At 45.2% G+C, this 24756-nt stretch overlaps 1 protein-coding gene across 8 annotated transcripts in view; it reads left to right on the top strand.

Annotated features, from left to right (window-relative positions):
- CACNA1E (calcium voltage-gated channel subunit alpha1 E) overlaps positions 1-24756 on the top strand; it is a 507516-nt gene that overhangs the window by 261256 nt on the left and 221504 nt on the right. For all 8 annotated transcript variants that reach the window (XM_045074304.1, XM_045074298.1, XM_045074302.1 and 5 more), the window contains 3 exons: positions 20585-20688; positions 21756-21908; positions 23270-23451. In XM_045074304.1, the coding sequence (XP_044930239.1) occupies positions 20585-20688; positions 21756-21908; positions 23270-23451 (439 nt within the window). The remainder of the gene's footprint in view (positions 1-20584; positions 20689-21755; positions 21909-23269; positions 23452-24756) is intronic.

Below are 24756 nucleotides of genomic sequence, written 5' to 3' on the forward strand. Positions count from 1 at the left end.
ACTTCTACTACTGTTATTATTATTATTTATGATGAGGAAGTGGGACCACGGAGAGGTTAGGTAAGTTAACTGCTCAAGCTCTCACAGGCTCTAGATAGCAGACTCGGTATTTGAATTTCATCTTTTATTCAGTGATAAGTATAATTTGAGCAAGACTTTTCAAATGTCAGCAACTCTGATCCAGTGGTACGTTCCACCATTCTGAAAACACAAGAGATTTTCTCAAGCACTGCTGAAACACAGCCACATCAAATCTCCAGCAATGGCCTGATCTGGTCTTCCAATAACCTTATTAAAAAAAGAAACAAGGTTAGCTTGGGTGGGTTTGTTCCAAGCAATCTCTTGCTAATTACAGATAATAAGAAACAGTGATAATAGTAATAGTCCTCATATTTATGGAGCCCTTACCTGTGCCAGGCCCTGAGCTAAGCTTTCCCAGTCAGTGTTTGACCAACTTGCTTTTCTCGAAATTCCTCACAAACTAGCTATGTATTGCGGAATTCTGGGATTGACAGTGAACGCACTAGTTATTATTCCAGATTTTTTTCAAATCAGCTATTTGTTTGGGTTTAGGTTACTTTGGGTTTCTAAGGCCCTTGACTTTTTCCTTAGTTTCTTACAAGGTCTCTCTCAATTTGGGTGTCTTATTTTATTTTCAGTGCTGTGTCTAAAGGAGCATTGAACTTAGGGGCTGGAGACTGGGTTCAAGTCTAATTCTATTATGCCTTTTTATCTATGGGACTAATAGCAAATCACTCAACCTTCTTGAATTTTGGTCTTCTCATTTTTCAAATGGGCACTAATTTCTGCAAAGCTTATTTCTAGGGATGATGGGATGTTCTTGGGGAAGAATGTTTATGTAAAAGTCCTTTCAAGTTTTGAAGTTTCAGATGTACCGTTGTTTTTATTAAAAGTGGTTAAGTAGCCCCTCTTATGTTATCTCCTATTTGTTTTCCACTTTTCTCTTAACAAACTTTGTCTTATCTTCTTAAAGTCATTATTAATCATCAGGCACAGAAAGATACCCACCAGCCCTTTCTGCACTGATTTGTGTTTGAAGTGGAAGAAATGGGGTTGTAGACCCAAGGAGGAAGAGGGTATCTTTTTAGAATTCTTTTGTCCAGTGGTGATTCTCAGACCTGTACCCCTGGTGATAAAAATATAATATATGTCTATAAAAAATTTTTTTAAATCAATTAAAGAGAATTATTTTGTCCAGAAAAAAGCATCCCTGTCTGCCATTAAACAGCAGAAGTCCTCAAAGAAGCAAGCCACGTTGATCCTAGAAGAAGGGCGCCATATGCATTGATGTTTGTTGTCTCCCCCAGTGTCCACAGGATAATCTGGTGCCCCCTGCAGGTCTTATGTTGTCACTGTGGTGGGGACAGTGGCATGTAGAAGCAACCAGCTTTTCACCCTGGTGGCACCAGAAGCCTCATTTTCTCTTTGGGAAAACTAAGGCACAAAAGAATGGTCAGAGACCTCCATGGTATCATGAGACCAGCAGAGCCAGCAGATGCTCTCTTCTGTCCTTGGCCTTGGTCCTCTGGATTGTAAAGTCTAAGAGGGCAGGACTTGACCCCCTTGCCATTACGTGCTGGCTCCTCACATGGTTTGGTACCATGTACATGTGAACTGTCAACATCGGGGCTTGTGGGAACGAAGGGATGAATCCATGAGGGGAGAGTCCTTTTCTGTGGGAACCGTGGCTCCTTCCAGTCTGAGCAGCCCTTAAGCTTTGTGGACGGAAGCCCAGAAAGAAGTTCACCAGAGGGGTGCCTGGGTGGCTCAGTGGGTTAAGCCACTGCCTTTGGCTCAGGTCATGATCTCAGGGTCCTGGGATCCAGTCCCGCATGGAGCTCTGCTCAGCAGGAGGCCTGCTTCCTCCTCTCTCTCTCTCTGCCTGCCTCTCTGCCTACTTGTGATCTCTCTCTGTCGAATGAATAAATAAAATCTTAAAAAAAAAAAAGAAGAAGTTCACCAGAAAGTCTCCACCAATTTCTGGTCCTGAGACCTGTCAAAGTGAATGGAAATGTTCCAAGATTATTGGAAACATGGGCCTAGTCTCGCACATGACTTGGAGTGATGCAGGTAGGCGTGACTGTCCAGTTGCCGTCAGCGGCGAAGGACGGTACAGAAGTAAGGGCGGAGGAGGGGCTTTCTGCTTCAGGTCCAGGTCTGTGCTAGAGCTGCCCAGGCATCTTCCGACTGATCTTGCAGTGAGGTGGGAAGAATTTGAGGGGGCACAAGGAGGCACTGTGGTCCTCTAGAAATAATGAATTGCTAATGCTACCTGTTCTGGGGGGCTCAGGTTCCTCATTCCCTGCGCAGAGACCAGACTGTGTGTGGCCCCACGGCCACTGCCACAGTGAGGTGGGAAACCGGAGTTTGGAGGGAGAAGCAAAGACTCTGCTTGTTCACGACTTTTCTCATGGTTCCTACAGGATTTTTAGTCCCCCGCCCCTTTCTTTCAAATATGTCAGAACCAGTGAGATGAGCAGGCACGCAGCCTCCCGCGGGGCTGGAGCTGGGAGCTGGGTGCGCCCCTCCTTGGCTCTGGGGAAGAGGCGTTGGTGAAGGCTGGTGGAGTGTTCGGGAATCTGCTTAGGGTGGGGTGGCTGTTCCCTCAGCTCTCCTCACTGCGGCCCTGGCTGCTGCCTTGTGGAAGGCCAGCCTGTGGGCCCACAGCTCTGGCAGCGTCGACCAGGGCACCCCAGTTACGAGGCTCCGAGAGGGGCGAATAGCAGATGTGGTGAGATCCGTGGAGGGTGCTGCCTGGGAGGCTCCGGAGCGCCGCCTGAATATTCCGTCCAGCCTTTATTTTCCCCTCCTGGAACTGACACCAGCAACTCTAACCTGACTGCCATCACCCTTTGACATATAGTGGCTGCCTCCATTTTTTTGACAGCTTCAGAACATTTTAATAGCCTTGCTGCTGAAAACCCTGGGGAGCAGGCACTTCCTCTTGGCGTGCTGAGGATTCTGAGCGGACCGGGTAATGGACTTCCTTTTCTTTCCCGGTCTCTGCCCCAAGTTCAGAGTCTCACAGCAGGGCTGTGGCAGAGCTCTCTCCCCTGGCCGCTCTCCTTTCTCCGGCCTCTCTGTTGGCCACCACTGTACAACCTTCTAAAGTATTGTCCTCTTCACGTTGTCCTCCTGCTCCAGAACCATCCATGGCTCCCCACACTCAAGAGAGAGGAAGGAGAGCTATCTTAGCAGCATTTTTGAGGAAAGGGTTAACAGTAGGTTAAGAAGACAGAATGGCTGCTGAAAAGGACGATGCTGTCTGGACCTGCTGTCAGCAGAGCTTAGGGTCCCCAAACAGGATTCACACTTTTCCACTTTTAAACTCAGTCCTGGTTTTTTAAATGGACGCTACCTTTGAAGAGGCAAACAGGAGTGGTTCCAGATAAAACTGTCCAGAATAACTAGGGTTTGGCTTAAGGAAATATTACGGAGAAATGGGAGAAGAAAGAAGGTTGTAAACCTGGGAAAGAGAACAATTCCAGGACTGTAAGATGCTCATCTTTGAATGTATGAAGGGCAGTCTTACAGCTATGTTAAGAGGGGGTACTTTGGGGGCACCTGAGTAGCTCAGTGGGTTAAAGCCTCTGCCTTCAGCTCAGGTCATGATCCCAGGGTCCTGGGATCGAGCCCCACATCAGGCTCTCTGCTCAGTGGGGAGCCTGTTTCTTATTCTCTCTCTGTTTGCCTCTCTGCCTACTTGTGATCTCTGTTAAATAAATAAAATAAAATAAAAAGAGGGGGATACTTTGTATAATTCTGAGGTCAGGGATGGGATGCCTTGGATGAGCTGCCCATCCCTGTAGGGGATAAAACAGAGGATAGAATGACCCAGGAGCTCTATGTAATAGAGGTGTAGACCTTGGGCTCTGTGTCTTCTAAGATCATTTCCAGTTTGAGGTTGATCTAGTCACTCTGTCCTGCAATATCCATTTATTGGGTACTTACTGTGTGCCAAGTACTTTGTCATAGACAACTTGTTCTTGGCCCCCCTTATGGGATTAATGCCCTTTAAAGAAGAGGCACCGGGGAGTTTCCTCACCCTCTTGTCATGTGTAGACACAGTGGGAAGATGGCTGTCTATGAACCGGGTTCATAGACAGGTTCTCACCAGACACCCATCTGTTGGCACCTTGATCATGGACTTCCCAGCCTCCAGAACTGTGGAAAATAAATCTTCTTTTGTGTTAGCCAGCTAGTATATGGTGTTTTGTTATGGACTAGGACATGCCTTCTTCTCTGTTGTACTAGAATATGGTACAGGCCTTGCCCTCAGAGAATTCAGCCTAGTAGAGGAGACAGATAAGATAAAGGAATTATAAGCTACAACATTGGGGGAAGGCTGATTTGGAAAGACTTCCTAAGGAACTCACACTGATGAGAGCTTTAAGGGTAGTGTTCTGTGGAGGGCCACCTGGAGGGGTTGTGGTGAGAGGCTAGGCTAGATCATGGCATGATTCTAAAGTTCACATGGAGGTACTAGAGGATTTGACCCAGGATCCTATATACCAGCCCTGAATTTTAGAAAGATCATTCTAGTAATGGTCTGGAAATAAGATTATGGAAGAAGGGAACAGGAAGTCAGAGAGAAACCAATAGGTAGTCTCATGAAGCATGATGAGGACATTGTCAGTGGAGATAGAGGGACAGAGATATTAACAGAGATGAAGTGACAGGAGTTGCTCTAAGAATCGCTGGAGAAAGAAGGGGTGGTGTTTGAGTTGAAACTTGAGTGATGAGAAGAAAGGACCATCAAAGCCCTGGAAACAGAAATAAATCTAAAACATTCAAGAAACAGAGAGGAGACTGGTATGGCTGGATGATAGAGAGTGGTGAAGATAGTGAGGAGTTGACGTGAGGGGGCAGCAAGGTCCAGACAGTGCAGGACCTTACTTGTGGGAAAGGTTTGGAAGGTTGCTGTGTGATGAGAAGCTGGAACATTTTAATCAAGTTGATCTGATTTATACTTTTGAGAGTTCATTCTGCTGTGTGAAGAATGCACAGTAGAGGGTACATGCAGGTGAGAAGCCCTGTGGGAGGCACACGGACCACAGAGTGGAAGTGTTCATCAGGGCACTGGATATTCGAGGAGAGAGTTCTGCCCTAGAGATAAAGGCTGGGGAGTCATTTGTATTCAAGTGAGAGTTGGAAGCTTGGTTTCAGGGAGGCCATCTAAGGAGAATGTGTGGATTTGGAAAAAAGAAAAGGGGGGGGGTGGGGGAAGGTTGCAAGTATGAAACTGTAGGAAACCTTGTTTTTAAAAGAGGTTGGAGGAAGAGGAGTGGCCAGAGGAAGAATAGTAACTCAGAATGAAAGGGAGGAATTTCAAAACAAAGGGCACCAAATACTACAGAATTATAAAATACTACAACGTGAATACCAACAAGTACATACGGGATTTGGGGACCTGGAGGTCAGTGATGACCTTTAGTGGAAGTCATTTCTGGAGAGTGGTGAGGGCAGAAGCCAGAGGGCAGTTGAGGAGGTGGCTAGTTGGAAGTATACCAGCTTCAGCAGCTGGACAGCGACATGAAGATGCTGCAGAGGGACACCTCCACATCCAGGAAATGCTATGTCAACAGTTAGAGAGGAAGGAGTTGAGGAAACAAGACAGAGGGGCTCAGCATAGAGCCCCTGAGGGCGTGGGATGCAGGGAGGGCATCAGATGAAGGCTGGTCTGTAGCATGAGGAGCCTTAGCTCTGCCAGGTCCACATTGGTATTAGAAGGTTTTGCTTGTTTTAAGTACGGATTTAACAATTATTGCAATTTTTTTCTACATGTTTTGAATTTTAGTCTTAATTTGAAGTTCATCAATCAAAACATGTCTTTGGTCCTCAATATGAATGTAAAAATCACCATCCAGTTCAGTGGCCCTCCTGGACAGGGCCATGAAGAGTGGTTCTCTGAAAAGCATGGGAGTTGTTCTCTGTGGTGCTAACTTTAGGTTAGGGAGAAGGTCCAATCAACCTTTATATCTCTCTCTTTTTATACTTGTGTTTTTCTGTTTATAGAAGGAATTCATTCTCATTAAAGAAAATCTGAAAAATACAAAGGAATCTAAAGAAAATACAGATAATCTGTAATTCCACCACTTAAAGATGATCACTATTACCTTTTGGATAGTTCTCCTTCCAGTCTTTTTTCTTCTTTTACACATTTCATAGTATTGAATTTAATTGTACAAAACTATATGATAACTTCTCCCATGTTACTAAAAGGAATATAGGAATAGCATTTTAGAGGCTGCATAACATTTCATTGAGTGCACTATACTCAACCCCATTTCCCTCTTGTGAAAACACTAAGACTTTCTGTGGCAAATGGTATGGCAGTTCCTCCAAAAATTAGACATACAATAAACGTATTATTCAGAAATTCTGCTTCTGCATATATACACAAAAGGACGGAAAGCAGGAACTTGGACAGATATTGGTACACCAGTGTTTATAGCAGCATTATTAACAGTAGCCAAAAGGTAGAAGCACTCCAAGTGTCCATCGATGGATGGATGGATAACAAAATATGGTATATTTGTACAAGAGAATATTCATCTCCAAAGAGAGAGGCAATCCCAACACATGCTACAACATGGGTGAACCTAGAAGACATTATACTGAGTGAAACAGTCATAAAAGGGCAAATACTGTGATTTCACTTACATGAGTTACCTGGAGTAGTTAAATTCACAGAGACAGAAAGTAGATTGGCGCTTACCAGGGGCCGGGGGAAGGAGGGAATGGGGAGTTAGTATTTAATGGGTACAGAGTTTTTCTTTTACAAGACTAGAAGAGTTACAGGGACAGATGATGGTGATGGTTCCGGAACAGTGGGTATGTGCTTAATGCCACTGAACTGTACACTTAAAAATGGTTACGGTGATAAATTTTATGTGTATTTTACCACCATGGAAAGAAAACACTGAGGATCCTGACAAACGTATTCAGCTGGCTAACCCTCACCATAATCAAGATAAGAATATTTCCTTCACTCTCAAAGTTCCCTCAGGCCCCTTCCAGTTTCCTCTCCCAATCCCCAGGATTTTGTAAGTTGCTGATCTGCTTTGTCCATAGTTTTGCCTTTTGCAGAATAGCATATACTGGGAATCAGATAGGATTGTAGCCTTTTGATTCTGGCCTCTTACATGAAACATGATACCTTTGAGAGCCACCTATGTCGTTGCACAGACCAGTAGTTCATTTCTTTTTGTTGCTGCCTGGCGGTTGGATCTGTGTATCACAATTTGTTTATTCACTGTTTGAGGGACACAGCTCAGATTGTACCCAGTTTGGGGCCATTATGAACCTACTTTTGATAAGTAACTGTTCATGGTGGGGTCATATAGCAGTGTTGGTTTAGCTCTAAGCAGCTGCTGCAAAACTGTTCTCCAAAATGGTTGAACTGTTTTGTATTCCCATTAGCAATATGCGAGCGTTGCCCTTGCTCTCCATTCTTGCCAGCATAAGGTATTATCAGGCTTTTTATTGTTTAGTTTCATCTATGTTTTAGCTTTCCAGTAGGTATATAGGGAGAACTATTGTGATTTTAATTTTCATTTTCTTAGTGATTAAATAATGCTGCTTATTTGTCATCCCCATCTCTCTGATGAAGTGTCTGTTTACTTCTTTTGCTCATGTTTTTAATTGGGTTGTTTGTTTTCTTATTATTCAGTTGTGGGTGATTTAAAAATGTTTTACTATCATAAAAAATCCTTCATTGAACAACATTGTATGTGGAAACTTTGCCCTAATTTTGGAATATGGACTTAAAATAACTTCCTAAACCTAATGGATCGAAAAGAGTGAACATCTTCAATGACCTTATATACAAAATGTCCAGTAGTTTTGCAGAGGACCAATATGCTTTCTTTCTAGTGGTAGTAACTTCACAGAGGAACAGGCTCTTGTGTGTTGTTTTAATTTGAATTTCTTTGGCTATAATGCTATGGAACTTTTTCAAATAACCTCTAAATAGTCTCTGTTTCTTCTTCTGTGAATTGTTTATAGCTTGCCTTTTTGACACTAGATGGACACAGAAATTTGGCATGGCAGTATCTATACAGGGTAGTTATAGAGTATGTGAAGATCAGTGCCAGGATCAGTGGTTTAAAGTATTTTCAGTTTTTCATAAAATATTAACCTGGTCTCAGCCTGGTTTCTTTCATTCTCCGAGGCCATGGGCTAATTTGCATAGCTGGCAAGGTAAAAATAACTTCAGAGCTAAAAAGAAAGATCATTGCCATTGAGTTAAACTTGGACCCTGGATGCCAGCACTTCTATGGGGGGTAGCAGTCCTTATCCAAGACTCCATTATTAATAAACACATGCCATTGTTCCTTATAAATAGAAAAAAGATGCTCTTTAAAATTCCTTTCTGAGAAAATGGCCATGTCTCTTAGCTCTTCTGGGAGAGTAACCTCTTGATTCTTCCAGTAATTCAGCATTTTATTTATTCACAATGAAAGTACAATTAAACCCATTTACTTTGTGCTTATATATCTCTATCAAAAAGATTTGGGTAACAATTAAAGAGTTCCTGTACATAGGCACAATTCATTTTAATTATTAAAATTGCTTGTATTTTATTGTATTCCAAATAGGTGGTATGGGATGTATTATGACTCAGAAGTACTAGAAGGAATTTTGGTTTAATGACTCTAAAAAGTAAAAAGCACTTTGTTTTCTCTGACAAATAACTCTAGTTCATTTGGGGGCTCTACAGACAGTTGATATTTTATAACAATTTTATGGCTGCCTCTTCATCATGCACTGTAATTGTAGGTTTGTCTGCTCTGCAAGCATGGGAAATTATCTTGGTATTTTTTTTTTAATACTTGTCATCCTAGAAGACAGATGGCATATGCCTGTCACACTAATCAATCTTTTAGGCATTGTAGGCTGAACTAGGAAAGTGGAACAATGGACAAATATGTTTTCTCTAAAATTTATGGATCCATGATTTTTCTGAAAGAGTCATTGATTTGAGAGGTTTTATAAACTCAGATTCTTTTAGCTAGCTCTTCCTCAGACGTCCAAAAAAAAAAAAAAAAGAAGAAAAAGTCTCCTACCCCAATACACTATGAGAAGATAGAGTTTGATTCCTTAGGTTTTTCTTTTCCTCCTACTTCAAGTATCCCTTCAGTCAACCCACCATCTAGTGTTAACCTGCATTCATTCACATGTGATGTCTCAACAAGAGGACTCTGGCTCTCCCCAGGATCTTTAATATGTGTAATTTCTCAGTCTTTTCAAAGCTGAAGAAGGAACAGTGTTTCAGTATCTTTGAATTAAGCCACTTGCTAAGGTGACATAAAAAAAAAAGCTTGCACATTCTCTAATTGGTGTATTGGCTCCATGCCAGGGGCACGGTTCTGAGTTTTTCTTTGTTTTTCATGTATCTTACTTAACTCTTGTCTGGCCAGCCAGTTATATCAACTTCCACTTTAGTTTCTTATCCAGATGGTATTATCTGGACAGAATAGGTGAGTCGGTCATCACGAGTGACAGAAACCAAACTTGGAGTCATTTAAGCAAGCGGGAGGCTTTTCAAGGAAGATGTGTCTCATGGAACCACCAAGTTGCAGAAATGTCAGAAAGTAGTTGGGCCTCAGGAACTGCCAGATCAGGGTGCTAGCTACAGAGGAATTCCTTCCTTTTTTTCATTCCTCTTACCTCCATCCATAACTTTATTCTTCTCTATTTCTACAGCCAGCTTTGTTCTGTGAGAACAATGACAGCTCCTGAAGCCTTTCATTTTAGGGCTTTTGTTGCTTCAGGAGAGATCAGCCAAACTCTGGTCCTACATCCAAACATCCCTGGTGAGAAACTTAACTGGGCAGCAATGGCATATAAGAGCATTGCAGTTTTTGAAAAGAACTGTAGGGGTAAAGTCGTGTTTTTGGAGGAAGAGGAGGTCCTAGCCATATAAACAGTAAGAGGCCACTGTGTGTGGGTGGTGGGGGATTACACAGCTGGTCTCTGTAATGTGATACTGGAGGTCTCCAGTGCAGCCTTCTCATGTGGCTGGCATTAGGGGCTTGGCTCCTACATGGGTAACCAGCTGCATTCTGCTGCTCAGCTGGTTTCTTCTCTATCCCAGGCCAGCCATCTCACAAGTGCTTGTCCCTGGACCTAAGGGAGACCTGGTGAGAGAAAGTGTGTGGGTGGTAGATCAATACAAATCCCTCGCCACTACTAGAAAAACAACTGAAAGAACATGTATTTATGTTAGCAAGTTCTTATAATGTGGGATTTCCCTCTCCTGCAATTCTCTGTCTTTGCCAGCTCTCTGAAGTACAGTTTTGGTAACATTCATATGATCCTGCAATCACAGGACACTGTGGGCTTTGCAGAGAGGCAGCTCTGTGGTTGTCCTAGAGAAGACATTTGTTGAATGTAGGTGCCTCTGGGATAGATTTCTAGCTATTAGCCATTATCTTTTGTAGCTACTGAAAGCGCTCCAAATTTGGAATCAAATTTCTGGGTTTGGGTCTCAGTTTGATCATTTACTGTCTCTGGGATCTTGGGCTAGCCAGTTGCTCTCTCTGAGCCTTAGTTCTCGAACTGACGAAATGGAGAATAGTGGTATCTTTATGGGACAGGGTTATGTAAACAGTGAAACAATGAGGCATTTTTTTCATCATCATCACCATCATTGTCGTCACCACCACCTGGGCTTGAATGACACTCACAGTCTTTGTACCCATCGCTTGGCATTTCTCCTTCCAGTGTCTGAGTGAATCATCCAGGACTTTCTTGTAAAACAAGGAAGAAGCCCAGGACCACTGGTCGGAACCTGACCTTTGTCTCCATTACACTGAGGTTAAGTAAATAAAACCCTCCTTGGCATGTTACTGTGTTCTTTACCTTGCTTGATTTGGGGAAACTTTTGGATTAAAGATTCCTTTGTAGACACACTGAGGTTAAGCTTCATGTGGCCACTAGCTGTTTAAAGAAGAAGGCAGAAGACATTTTTAGCAATGCCGGCATCTATGCATTTTCATCAAAATTATGACTTGTGGCTGGGGGTCACTGTGGCAACATCTTCGTCTGCCTGAGAAGGGCTGAGTGTGCTTCTCCCAGAGTGGATGAGGACTATTAGTGCAACATACGCATTGTCTTTAATCAGGCTACTGCTCCATTTGAAGGAGGTTCTCCATCCATAATGGTTCCCAACCAGGAGTATGTCCTCCCCACCCTCAGAGGACATGTGATGATGTTTAGAGACATTTTTGGTTGTTATAACCGGGGGCAGGGTGGGGATTGAAGGAGGGGTTGCTACTGGCCCCTAGTGAGCAGAGGTGGGGGATGCTGTTAAACATCCTACCAGGCACAGAACAGCTCCCTACAGACAAAGAATTATCTGGTCTCAAATGTTGAATACAAACTCCTCTCCTTGGTGTGACATGGTTTGATTGTTGAATTTTCTTTTGGTGGAAAAGGAAAAGAGAGGATTTTTAGGCCATGATTTTTCTGCTCATCAAAAAGTACATTTTGGAACCACTTCATAGCCCTAGAGATTCTTAGGAAATTTAATTAGGAGCCCCGTTTTAAATTCCAGAAAGGGTAGGCCTCACCTTTGTTAAATACAGAACCACTTGTCCCTTCTGGAAATGGCACAGACGTTCTCTTTTGGAAAGGGACAGTCTGACCCTCCTGTCCTCATTCTCCCAAGAAATATCAGGACTTCTTCCTAAGCAGAATCTTAGAAGTTCATGCTCCGCTTTGGTCGTAGACCAAATAAATAACAAATAAATAACAGCCAACCAACTAACCCACGAACCAAAGCCCAGAGATAGCTTGCCTTGTGATGGATTTGAAGGTGTGGTCTCTCTGTGAGACTAATCCATTCGGAAAGGCACCAAGACGGAGTTGCTATCTCTGGTAACAGAGAAGGGAACAGGGTCTCTCCTGGACTACTGTGTCTGCTGTTCTTGGAAGAGCACAGCAGAACTTTTCAAGGCAAACCATTTCATCATTTGGGGAAAACACCGAGAAACCACATGGTGCTATTAGAGCAGCAGTTCATGTCGGTCCGTCTTGTCCTCTTTAGAATGAGCATGAGTTAGCTAGTCTCTGCATCTGGGTTTTTCAAACTGTAGGTCGACCCCATTAGAGAGGCATGGCGTCAACTTAATTGGCTACGACCAGCAACCAAAAACAAAAGATAGCAAGGAAAAATTGGAGAGAAAATATATCACACATAAAAAGAGTATTATTTGATGGGGCACTATGGAATTTTATACATACACACAGGCACTCATACACATAAATCATACATGCATATATTCATCCTGGCTTGTGATATAAAATATGTTTTGTACTGTAAGCTATGTTCAAAAAAGATTTGAAAATTGTTGCTTTGTACGCTTTTACTTTTGTTCTAAGAACATGGGTGAGTTGAAGCAACACAGCATATTTTCCCTTAAAGGCCTGATTTCTGTAGGCTGTTCATTCCTAAACCAGTCACTATTAAGAATAGGACAATGGATGATTTGCTTAGGATAATCTAGATTCAGTCTCTGGGCTGGAGAGGGACCCAGCCTTCCTGGTTGGCATGATCCCAGGATATCTGTGTTACCAGGAAAGGTTACTGTGGCAGAGGCAGGTGGCAACAGCTGTCCCAGGAAGGGCCTAGGGGAATAGATGTCGGCACTAATTCAGCTATAGTGACCGAGGTAGACACACATTTCTAGCAGCCGGGGCTGGGGCTTGGGGAGAAGATAAGAGACCAGTGGTTCAATCAGGGAAGTTTTTGGAGCTCAGAGTCACAGTATGGGTAAGCTGATGTTCCGTTACCAAGTGCAAGCCTGGATTTTGAGCGCTGCCAGGCTTGGTCCAATCTCTAATATAGCCTGCGAAGTTTTCTTTATTTGATATTTTCTACACTTTCTAGCCTCTCTGCTTTCCATTCTTCCCTGGATTTCATTAAATTCCAGACACACCAGCTCTTGTTTGAATTGTTCAAGTATACCAATCTCCTTTCTGCTCTGTCCCTTCTATGCATGCCTTTTCCTGCCTCTGGGATGCTCTTCCCACACTGTTTCCTCTGGCCGACTCATACTTCACCTTTGGGCTCATGCCATTTCCATATGAATGCCTTCCTTCCCTGACCTTTTACTTAACTGTTACTGTGATCTGTGTAACGTCTTTTTCATTAAGTTTCTTGAGGACAGCCTCCATCTCATCCTGTTCTCCACTGCAATGCCAGTGCCTACCGCACTGCATACATTCAGTAATGATCTGCTCGTTGTAGATGGGTTCTGGGTTCTGAGCTCTGGGTTCTGGGATTGAGCTAAGCCTGAACAGCGTCTGGGGAGGAGGAGGGGGCAGCTTGCAGAGATGGGTACTGGCCCAGAGCTAACAGCTGTTTTCTCTCTCTCAGCCTCATTGTTATCCCTCAGATGAATTTTAGTCAAATTGAATTTTGAGGGGAGCTTGTCTCCACTAAACAGTTTAATACACAGAGACTATTTTTGTTTGTTTTTGATAAAATGAAGTAAAATCTTTAGCAATTGATTCCGAAATCAAATTATACTTTCAGTAATTTATCATTTAAAAGAAATGGTAGGGGCGCCTGGGTGGCTCAGTGGGTTAAGCCGCTGCCTTCGGCTCAGGTCATGATCTCAGGGTCCTGGGATCGAGTCCCGCATCGGGCTCTCTGCTCGGCAGGGAGCCTGCTTCCCTCTCTCTCTCTCTCTCTGCCTGCCTCTCCATCTACTTGTGATTTCTCTCTGTCAAATGAATAAATAAAATCTTAAAAAAAAAAAAAAAAAAGAAATGGTAAGCCCAACATTAGGTGTAATTTAGTAGATTTTTGATAGATCATCATTATTTGCACATGTGGTTAAATCTCCTTCGGTGTGGATATCTAATTATATGGGTGCCGATGGGCTCATTCACAGCTCCATGGACAAGTCGATCTGATCTGCCTTAGTGGGGATCTATTAACACCCCTTTATCCCAGAGTCGAGGGTATCTCTTGGACATTACTGCTGCATGTTGTTAGGGAAGGGACCATAGACGGAAATGCGAAAGGCACTTTCTGCCATCGAGGAGCCAGCTTTGAACTGAGTTATGAGGATGCAGCTAATTATCATTAACAGTCAGACTTCAGTTCTAAAACACTAGAACGGTATGAAATCAGGTGTTCACTGTTGTGCAGCGTTCAAGATTCCAGGGAAAGGGAGTATGAAATGAGCTGGAGAAATGTAGCACCGTTTGGACAGGTCTTGGCTCAGAGTCTTAGAGCCAGGACAGATCTGAGAAGTCCCTTTACCTGATCCCTTTATTTAAGAGACTAAAACAGACACAAACTCTCATCTTTCTACATGACCCCTATTTCCTAAGTACTTTCTATGAGTCAGGCTTAGTAGACATTGTTGTGTTTTTAGCTATTTCAGGTTCAACTTCCCCAGTGGCTCCCAGTCTCCTTTTTGGGAGAATCTTTTATTGTGTGTGCACTTGATGGGGGTCTTGCCCACTTTGGAAGTACTAGAGGACCATCCCAGTGCAGCCAGATGGAAGTGTAAGGGGACATGTGACTTAAGTTCCACCACATGCTTTTTTCTGCCATGACTTTTAAGCTGTCAGTGCTACGATATCAGTACAGTCGGTGATGATATGTCTGGCAATAGCCACAGTGGCCTAGGAATCAGATTTCCTGGAGTCTCTGACCTTTGCCAATGTATTAGTTTCCTATTCCTGCTGTAGAAAACTTGTACAAACTTGGTAACTTAAGACAAATTTCTTCTCTTACGGTTCTAGAGTCAAAACTCCAAGATTGGTTTCCCTGGGCTGTCCTGGTTATCAGCAGGTCTGTGCTCTCACCAAAGGCTTTAGGACAGGGAAGCTATGTGTTTGGCTTTCCCCGCTTCTAGAGCTGTGTTCCTTGCATCCTTCCTCCATCCTCAAAGCCAGCAGCACAGCACCTTGCTTCAGTCCTCATATCGCCTTCTTTCTAGCCCAATCTTCCTGTGCCTCCCTCTTGTAAGGCACTTGTGATTGCATCCAGGGCCCACGCAGATAATCCAGAAAAATCTCCCCATCTCAAAATCCTTAACCACATCTGCAAAGTCAATTTTGCCATAATCAGGTAACATTTGCAGGTTCCCAGGATTAGGGTCTGGATCTCTTTGAATCTGTTACCCCGCCTACCACACTGAGATTTCCACTTCCCCGTTTTTTCCAGCCTGGTCTTCCATACCCCCTTTAATTCTGTGAGCTCTTGATAACTTTTCGGGTCAGCACTCTGTGAAGAAGTTTATAAGCATCTTATCTTTTTAAATGCTCACATTGACCCCTTAGGAAGGTATTGTCCCCATTTTACAGATAAGAACACTGCAGCTCAGGGAGGTGATTGCGTAAGGCCAGGCAGATAGTGTGAGTGAGGGAACTAGCATTTGAAACCAGCCGGTATGATGGGAAAGTACATGCTTTACCACTTCCTCATAATCCTGGTTCAAGTCTCTTTTGACTATAGATCCTTTCCACGGAGGAGTAGGATGCCATCTGGCTCTGAAGTCTGGATCATATTATTTAGGCAGGGAGAGAAGGCAAGGGGGTGGGCATTCCAGGCAAGAAGGAAGCTGGAGAATAAGGGGTGAATCCAAGAGATGTGTTGATGGAAGGATATGTAAGGCTTTGGTGCTTCATTGGAGGTAAAATAGTAGAAGAGAAGAAGGAACCAGCCACCTCTGAAACACTTCAAAGTGGACACAGCAACTCATTTTGGTGGATCACCCATGGAAATGATATCCTGGCTTAAATCTGTGTAGGGAATCCACCTTGAATTAGGCCTCCCCCTGTCTCTTCTGGGTCTCCTGCAATACGCAGGAGTCACAAAGTACCTGCAAAGAGATACTTTTTGGAGCTCAGGAAGGACTCCTGGGCCTTAAGGCAGGAGACCCTTGGTTTGTGTCTCTTCTTCAAAAGAGAATTCATACATTTGTTTAGGGCTAGGAAAACAACTGGGATGGAAGCTATTTATTTGCCTGGTCATCCCTTAAATAGAGTTGCCAGATTTAACAAACAAAGTACAGAATGTCCAGTTAAATTTGAATGGCAGATAAGCAACAGATAAATTTTTAATATAATATTTGCTTCATGCTTCATGGAAGTGTGAAAAGAGACTGTTAGACTTCGGTTGACGAGGAGGCTAAGACAGAACTCCAACGTCAGAAGGAATTCTTTGGGTGATTGACCTGGGGAGAGACCATTTGGCCGTTGATGGCTCAGAGCGTCCCTTCCGTCTCCTGCCACTGTAGTGCCCGTCACTCCACACCCTCAGGATCTCATCAGCCTCTAGGCTCTTCTACCTGCTGATGGCTCAGAGCAGAGGCAGCAGAATAGGGCTGAGCCGTGACATCCAGGAGGGAAAAGGGTTTGAACATTTACAGGCACCAAACCCTCCGTCTCTGCCAGTGGTGCTCAGAGGTTCCCGTCTGTCCTCCACTTTGGGGGTAAAGTGGTAATTAAGCACCCCTTTGTGTACAGACCTCCCTGCCCAGGCCCTGCGCTCCTGGGGACAAAAGAACTGGAAAACACAGCCTCTGTTTCTGAAGAGCACACGTGTGTGTGGCACACGATGACACAGAGCTCAGGCTTTTATGAACTCAGAATTGGAATTTTGCACAGTGGCCTCACTCTGATCCTGTGGCATGCGTGTATGTGTGTGCGCGCGTGTGTAGATCTTACGGCAGCCATCCTTTCTGGTGCAAGGAGCCTCTGACCTGCTGGTCTGGACAGCGGTCAGTGACGAGTCTGAGGAACTCAGTGATCTGTGGCTTGAGGATCAGGGGAGCCCAGCTCACTGGCTCGTAGGGAGACTAAACATCGTGACCTTGGTAGTTTTAGAAGCACAAAGGACTGAGGACCAGTGGAGCTGTGTGGTGCTGACAAAGACCGCGCACAGCAAGCTTTGACACCAGAAGGGGAAGGACTTTGATATTTGATACCTGCTCTGGCCATGTACTAGCAGTTTGATTGTTTCTAAGTCTCAACTTCCTCTCCTATGAGATGGAAACAGTTGTAATATCAGGATATGTTTGAGGATTTCACAAAATAACTGAGATGAAAATGCCAGCCTTGTAGGTGACCCCACAGCAAGTCCCATTCTCGGAGCGCTTGGGAAGCATCCCCGTTATGACACACTTCATCATGAATTACAATTATTTCCTTTGTCTGTCCACTTCCACTAGACCGAGGGCCTGGGCCTTCTACGTGCACTTGCCTTGAGCCTCCTGCATCAGTCCCACTCCGTGTGAGGCCCAGAGTTTTGTGCAGCCCTATAGATTTCAGCACTGAGGCTGTGCAAAAGGGCAGGTCTTTAACATGTGGAGTCTCCCCCCTACCCTCCCTCTCTCTAACTTTCCTGCTGAAGACAGAGCAGATCCTGTCCTGTGGGATCTGCTTGAGAGCAGGCGTCCTACATGCTACTGGAAGCTCCTCATTAGACTCTAAAATGTTTGAGGACAGATTTCTAGTGTGTTCTCGCACGCTCCAACAGGCGTGTGCTTGGGTAGCTGCCCACCTGTGCCACCTGCCCTTCCCGTGGGTAAATTCTAAGGTGTCTGTGGTATTCCTGCCCGTTTGGTTTCTGCTTCAACACACTGACTGCTTTCATCAGTGCAGTTCGGTCCTCCAGGCACTCATCGAGCACCTTCTGCTTGCCAGAGCCTGGGCTAGGCGTGGGGTGTAGACATGAGGAAGACAGCATTTCTACTTGAGGGGTTCCAGATCTTGTGGGAGAGACAGAGGAGAAACCGGAGAAAACAGAGAATTCCTCTAAGATGTGGGCAGGGCAGAGATGGTAGTGGGTACAGAAAGTTAGAGGGGCACAGAGCAGGGCCCTTTCCCTTAAATATCCTTTGCCCCCTAAGAATTCTGCCCCTGCTTCTACCAAGTGGATGGGACCTCCTGCCCTCAGACATGATGTGAACACTAGGGAACAGCCAGTGGCCAATGTATGAGCTCTTCTGTGAGCGATGAAGGAGAAGAAATTTCTGAGGGCACGGGGACAATGGAGCGCCAGGTGGTGTGGTCCTGGCTGAAGTTTGGGGCGGCTTGGATAGCCTGGGGGACAGTTTGGTGAAAAGGACATGGACATGTCTTGTGGTCCACCCTGCAAGGTCCCGACCACAGGTGCCATATTTTTGCTTCTCTCCTTCAAACGGACTCTACTTTTATTCTCTTTCCCACACGAGAATTCTTTCTCTTGCATTCGCCTCTCCCCACCAGCACTTATTTCTTCTTATTTCTTTCCTGTTTTCATCTCCGCGTTTCTTCTCCTCATTCGCTTGCCTGCCCTCTCATTCTCTTTTCCCTCAAGCATTTTTCTCTCCGTCTACACTTAGGCCTTCTTGCCTTTTCAGTTTTGTGTTTTGGTCCTACCTCCATGTTCTGAAATATCCCTCCTTCCACTCAGGGTTGGGAAGGAAATTTTCCTTTTCAATAGCTCTTTCTTAGGACTTGAAAGAGCATCTCATGTATATCCGGGTATCCTAGGAAACAGAACTCGGGTTTCTGAACGGGGCAGATTCTCCTCACCGTGTGTGCGTGTGAGGCAGCGCGAGCCCGAGGGCGAGGCGTCTCCCGTGGGCACCGCGCCTCAGGAGACGGTTGGCTGATTCTTCCCCTGTTAGCAGATTCAGCAGAACAGTGACCCCATTTTCCTGGAGGTTCTGGTTTTATAGCACTACACTCTCGAGCTTTCTCTTTCTCCTCTTTGCTTTGTTTGTTTCTATATCTCTTTTATTTTTCAGTCCTATTTTCCACGTTTCTCCTTGCTCTCTTTTCTCTGCAGGTTTCCCCTACGTATTGGAAATGATGCCCCTCTCCTCCCTGGTTTCTCTCTTTGGTTTTGGCAGATAAACTCAAAAGCAGCCTCAGAGACCCTGATGCTCATTTTCAGAGACAGCGTGGAAGTTTGGGTCAGGAGAGGTAGAGGGAGACCTGAGAACCAGCTTGCCTAGTTCCTGAGACCCATTATGAGAGTCGGGTTTCTTTCTGGTTCTTATTTTGAGGTTGGGTCAACATAGAATTATAGTCTTAAAATTGAGAAAAATCCCTGCTAGTTGTTTCGATAAGCTTCAACTCCTGCTGGAACACTTTTAACTTCCTAACAGATAGTCGTACGGCCTGTGGCTGAGTATGTTTAATGTTGGGAAGTGGATCTACCTCATGAAACATTCGGCCTTGTCCTCGGCCAGCACTGTTCATGATTCTTATGTCCCCGGATCTGTGTAATTTGTACCTATTGATCCTATCTCTGCTTTCTAGAGGTATACAGCACGGACCTTTCATTCAAGTTCAATTTCATGTATTGAAGGAAATGTTTCCTCCAAAATAATGAAATGACATAAACTATTCTCTCCACCCTTTGACTATATAGAAAGCTCGGTTTTCTGAAGGACTTATTTGCTAGTGGCTCCAGATCACTGAAATTGTCATGGAGAGGTCATGAGGGAGGACAAGGACTGTTCCACAGAAAGAAGACTAAAATTAGACAAAACCAGTCGCAAAACCAGTACTGTTAATATTTTGTATGTAATAGCTAGTCTGCACATTATAACTTGTAGAATACTACTCTTCAATACCGTCTCATTTTATTTTTGTAGCGAAGTGCTGGTACTCCCCCCATTTTGTAGATGAGGGCAGTGAGGCTGCTGGAATGTGTAACTTGCCTCACGTCACTCGGTTCTCAAGTGCTTGAGTCACGACGGGAGCCCCGCTGTGCTGGCTCTTGGTCATCTGCTATGTCTTTCCTTAATACTCAGGGGTCCTCGACTATCCACAGCACCTGCAGTGTCATGGGATTATATGAAATAAATTGTCTCCTCGAGACAAGGCCCTTGGTATACACAGTCTAATAGGGTTGTTCTGGATTTGGGTGTGTGTGTGTGTCTGTGTGTGTATGCGTGCATGTGTGTGTGTCTGGCTGTGGAGGTGGAAAATGGAAGCAGAGAAACCAAATCCAAGTTATACAGCGATGTAGAGCCATTATAAAAGTGCTGTGTGAGGACCAGTGAAGTTACTCCGTGATTTATAAGCTTCAGTGTGATCGATTCACTTGGTAAAAACTCCCGAGTGCCAGGGTGGAGAGGAACGAGTAATACTGCTTTACTGCAGCTGATCCAGAGAAAGTCCCGGAAGGAGTTAGCAGACAGGGGAGTCTAAGGAAAGGCTGAAATACAAAACCCAGGGGCCTTGGCCAGTTGGAAAGAGGGCGAGGAGGTTGGTGAGGAATAGAGAGGAGAGAAGGGGACAAGGTTTGGAGGCAGGAATGGGACAGATGCTAGGGAGCCAGTGTTCTATTCATGATCTGGAACTAGGATTCTGGTGTGATGATAAGTTTTCCTTCTGTGCAAAGTAAAACCCAGATGTGGCTAAATTTAATTCCAGTCAGAACCAGCGATGATTCACCCAAGCTCAGGTGCGCCCACGTGCAGCTGCCCTCGGCACCGTGTGCTTTCCAGGCTGATCCCTCCTCAACCTGGCTTCCCCTTGGGTCAGGGGGAGAAAGCCAGACTGTGGTAACCTTGACCTTCTGTGTCTCCACCTGCAGCATCCTGGCCACGGCAGGAACCCACTTCAACACACACGTGGACCTGAGGACCCTCCGGGCTGTGCGTGTCCTGAGGCCCCTGAAGCTCGTGTCGGGGATACCTAGTGAGCACCTGTCTTTCTTCTTCTTCTCCTCTGCTGTAGCTTTACGGATGTGTCCCCGAGGGATCTAGGGCCAGAGGAATCCAGGATAAACAAGAAATGATTTCTCCAGTGGTAATAAAGAGTGCAGAAGCAGGGATCTGGCATAACATTTTACTTTAAAACCTAGCAACTCTTTTTTTCCCCCCCCTGGATTTTAAAGATAGTGAAAGATCTTTGTAGAATTATTTGCAAGGTAAAAAGATGCTATAAAATGAAAAGGAAAAGTGCTCATTATCCTATATTTGTATGCATTTTTTCCAGTGCATTTTAACACAATTTGATCATATTGTGTCTATACTTCTGGATCCTGTCGTAGAAGCATTTGATTTTCCTGACATTAAATATTCCTCAAAAATATGACTTAAAAAGTTTGATATTACAGCCCATCTCATACAGGCTGGCTTCTTTAGTCATTTTTACATGGCTGGACAGTAGATTGTTTTCATTTTTTTCCAACTATAAATAAAGCGGCGACATGCATCTTTTTACTTAAATCTTATTCAAATCTCTGATTATTTTTTTAGGGTAGAATCCTAGAAGTGCACTTTCTGGGTCTGAGTGTATGGTGCTTTATGAATAGTGATTGTACTGACTGTGATCCCACAACAGTGGAGAAGCAGCGAGCTCTCAGATAGAGTCGAGTGGGAGGGGAGGCAAAGCTTGTCCTTGTTCTCATAGGACTTACAGCCTAGCAGGGCCAGGCTTCATTTCTTTTAGGAAAGAAGCATGTTCTAATAGGTTTGTGAAAGATAAGCAGAAGACAATAGGGGTGAACCAAAGAAGTGAGGAGTAATAAGCACGTAAATGATTAGAGAATGGTAGGAAAAGCACGAGATGGATGCCAGGAGTAGTTGTGATGGCTGTCTTTGGCTTGACTTGTTCTGGTTGTCCCTTTGCAAATTGGCTTCATCATCTCAGGGCCAGAGGTTCTTTTCCCTCAAACACTTGTAGGAGGAGGTCAAGGGAGCCTGCTCTATCCAGTGGTGCTCAGGGAGGCTCCCGTTGTCATTCTCTTCCTTTCCTTCCAGGCCTGCAGATTGTGCTGAAGTCCATCATGAAGGCCATGGTGCCTCTTCTGCAAATTGGTCTTCTGCTCTTCTTTGCCATCCTGATGTTTGCTATCATTGGCTTGGAGTTCTACAGTGGGAAGTTGCACCGCGCGTGTTTCACAAACAATTCAGGTAGGGTCATTGTTTCTTGCCTTCTGCATCTTCCCTTCCTTGCCCCTCTGGTCATTGGAGTAATTTCAGGTCATCGGGAGACTGGGTGGAAGACAATATTCTGCCCCTGTCCCAGAATTAGAAACTCCCAAGTTAGTGGCTTTTTGAGGCACAAGCAGCGCTAGACTAAAGGTCCCCATTGGACACAGATATTGCAAAACCAATGACCTCTAAAGTTTGTAGTCAGAGGATTTCCAACAGAAGATCTCAGCTCCCCCGTCCCATGGTAGAAGGTTGTCAAAACGCATGTCAGACCTCATCTGTCTGAATGTGCTTTGTACAGTGTCCTCTTTGGCTCATAGACCAGGGGGATCCACGAGTCCAGAGTCAGATTTTGATCTTTCTAGATCTGTGGAGACATTTTCCCTCATGATCCACGTTGTGACTTTCCTCCTCCTCTGCTGTGTCCCGCAGAACGTGTAGAAGAGCTGAGGGAGCCCTGAGCTTGGCTTGCCAGGGGGCTGGGGGATTTGTGGTGTTCACAGACCCCAATTTTTTTTTTTTTAAGATTTTATTTTTATTTATTTATTTGACAGATAAGAGTTCAGAAGCAGGCAGAGTGGGGGGGTGGGGCAGGCTCCCCGCTGAGCAGGGAGCCTGATGCGGGGCTCGATCATGACCTGAGCTGAAGGCAGAGGCTTTAACCCACTGAGCCACCCAGGCAGGCGCCTCAACCCAAATTCTTAGCTCTTTGTATCTTATTTGTTCTTTTCAAGTTGAACAGAATAGCTTAGCAGGAAAGGGGATCAGGGGGAGGTTGAAGAATTTCAGTTTAGTATAATGTTTGTGTTTTATCAAAGACTTCAAAGAACACCTTCTACCTTGGAGTTTCATTTTACTGATTGATTGATTGATTGTCTTACTCAAGACCAGGAATTTGGGCCAGAAGAACAAGGTGTTGAGCCCTACTGTGGAGGGACTATAGTTTATCATTGTCCCCAGGAAACGCAGGAAGACCTCAGGGTCTACACCACAGTCTGAAGTTAGACAGTAAGATCCTGCCTCCACCTCACACTGTCCTGTGTGACCCAGTCTGTCATGTCCTGTGGGGCTCAGGCAAGAGCAGAGCATATGGCCTGCACCAAAGGAGGGCTGCGTGGACGAGAGGCTCCGTGTCCAGAGGAGGTTGGGAAGTGCTGGGATGAGCACATGGTAGGGGAGCTGTGAGGCGGAGCGAGGCCAGAGGCAGGAGGGAGCCTGAGAGAAAAGAGGACACGCCCTTCTGTGAGAAATGGCATTGAGTGTTTGTGGCTCCCCGAGTCCTTTCCAGCTCGTGCTAACCACCATGTGGTGTATCCCCTGCCCTCCAAACGTGTCTGCAGGTATTCTGGAAGGATTCGACCCCCCTCACCCGTGTGGTGTGCAGGGCTGCCCCGCTGGTTACGAATGCCGGGACTGGATTGGCCCCAACGATGGGATCACCCAGTTTGATAACATCCTTTTTGCTGTGCTGACCGTCTTCCAGTGCATCACCATGGAAGGGTGGACCACCGTGCTGTACAATGTGAGTAGAGCTGCCAGGGGGCTGCAGCAAGAGGGAAGAGCCCTCGGATGAGCCTTCTGACGTTGTCTGGAACATCTGGTTGTTCTGGGGCACGGGAGGGCTGTGTGTGTCGGGGGCGGCAGACTCAACCGTGAGAAGTTGTAGCACTTTATATCCTTCTATCATCTGGCCTCTCGCTGAGTGGAAGCACACAGCTTCTTAGCAGAGTCAGGAAATCATATCCGTTGGATGGGTGAACGGAGCTAGTTAAATGAAATCACCTTAGTAGTGACAGAGTGTATTTTCCAGCAGCTTCAGCACGGTGGCGGGGTTCAGCAAGGAGTACCAAGAGGTATAGACTCTTTGGTTGTGGGCCTCAAAGAGCTTGCCATCAGGTGGGGAAGATATTACAGTTGCTCTCAACCCTGGCTGCAGACTGGAATCAGCTAGTGGCTTTAAACAGTGACACCTCCTGGGCTCCGCTCCAGACAGATTAAGTAGGAATAGCTCGGGGTAAAGGCCTGTCATTGATTTTTTTTTTTTTTTTAAAGCTCCCTAGCTGATGCTGAGATGCAGCTCCTGTCAAGAACCCCTGCATCACATGTGCACAAGAAACATGCTTAATTGCAGGACTCAGTACGGGCGCTGGTTAAAATCCAAGTTCATAGGCCTCTTCTGGGCAGGTTTTGATTTTGTGTAGCTTTGACAAGTTCGTGGGCTCTATACTTCTTACAAGTGCTTCTGGTGGCTTGTATGATCGGGCCGGTTCGGAAGGTTCTGAGCTGGTGCACAAGACGACGCTGTCTGACTGCCCTTCCGGGATGTTAAGGGACTTGGGCATAGTGACACAACAGACCAGGTGACCACTGAAGGATCTTCTGCCTCCCAGAGTCCGATTTTAACAGCTGTGGAAGGCATGGGCAGAGTCCAAGTTCTAAAATGACAAGGGTCGGGGAGACGTGTGCTTGGATGTAAAGGGAACCCAAGCGGGCAAAGCAGTCTGGGTAGGTTGCCTTTGTAGAGGTGCTTGGAAAGGTCTGTATTCGCCTGTGTACCTAGCCAGCCCACCCTGAAGCAGACACTTTGGAATGATTGTACCTTGTATCTTTACTTTCACGGGCTGCCTTTACCCTAAGGTGCCTTCTATCTCCTTTAAACCTGGTTCTATCTGTAGAAGCCTTAATGGGGGCAGGAGTGGGCACAGGATAGCTTACACAAAGCACTCATCAGAGGGAGCTCTGGACATCATCTACACTGGAGGGAAAGGAGATGCTGTGTCTCAGGAGAGACCCAACCAGACTGTAATGCCCAAAGAGTCGGCATTTG

Source organism: Mustela putorius, unplaced genomic scaffold, assembly GCF_011764305.1.
Source record: "Mustela putorius furo isolate JIRA1106 unplaced genomic scaffold, ASM1176430v1.1 tig00537335_pilon_pilon_pilon, whole genome shotgun sequence".
Taxonomy (NCBI): Eukaryota; Metazoa; Chordata; class Mammalia; order Carnivora; family Mustelidae; genus Mustela; species Mustela putorius.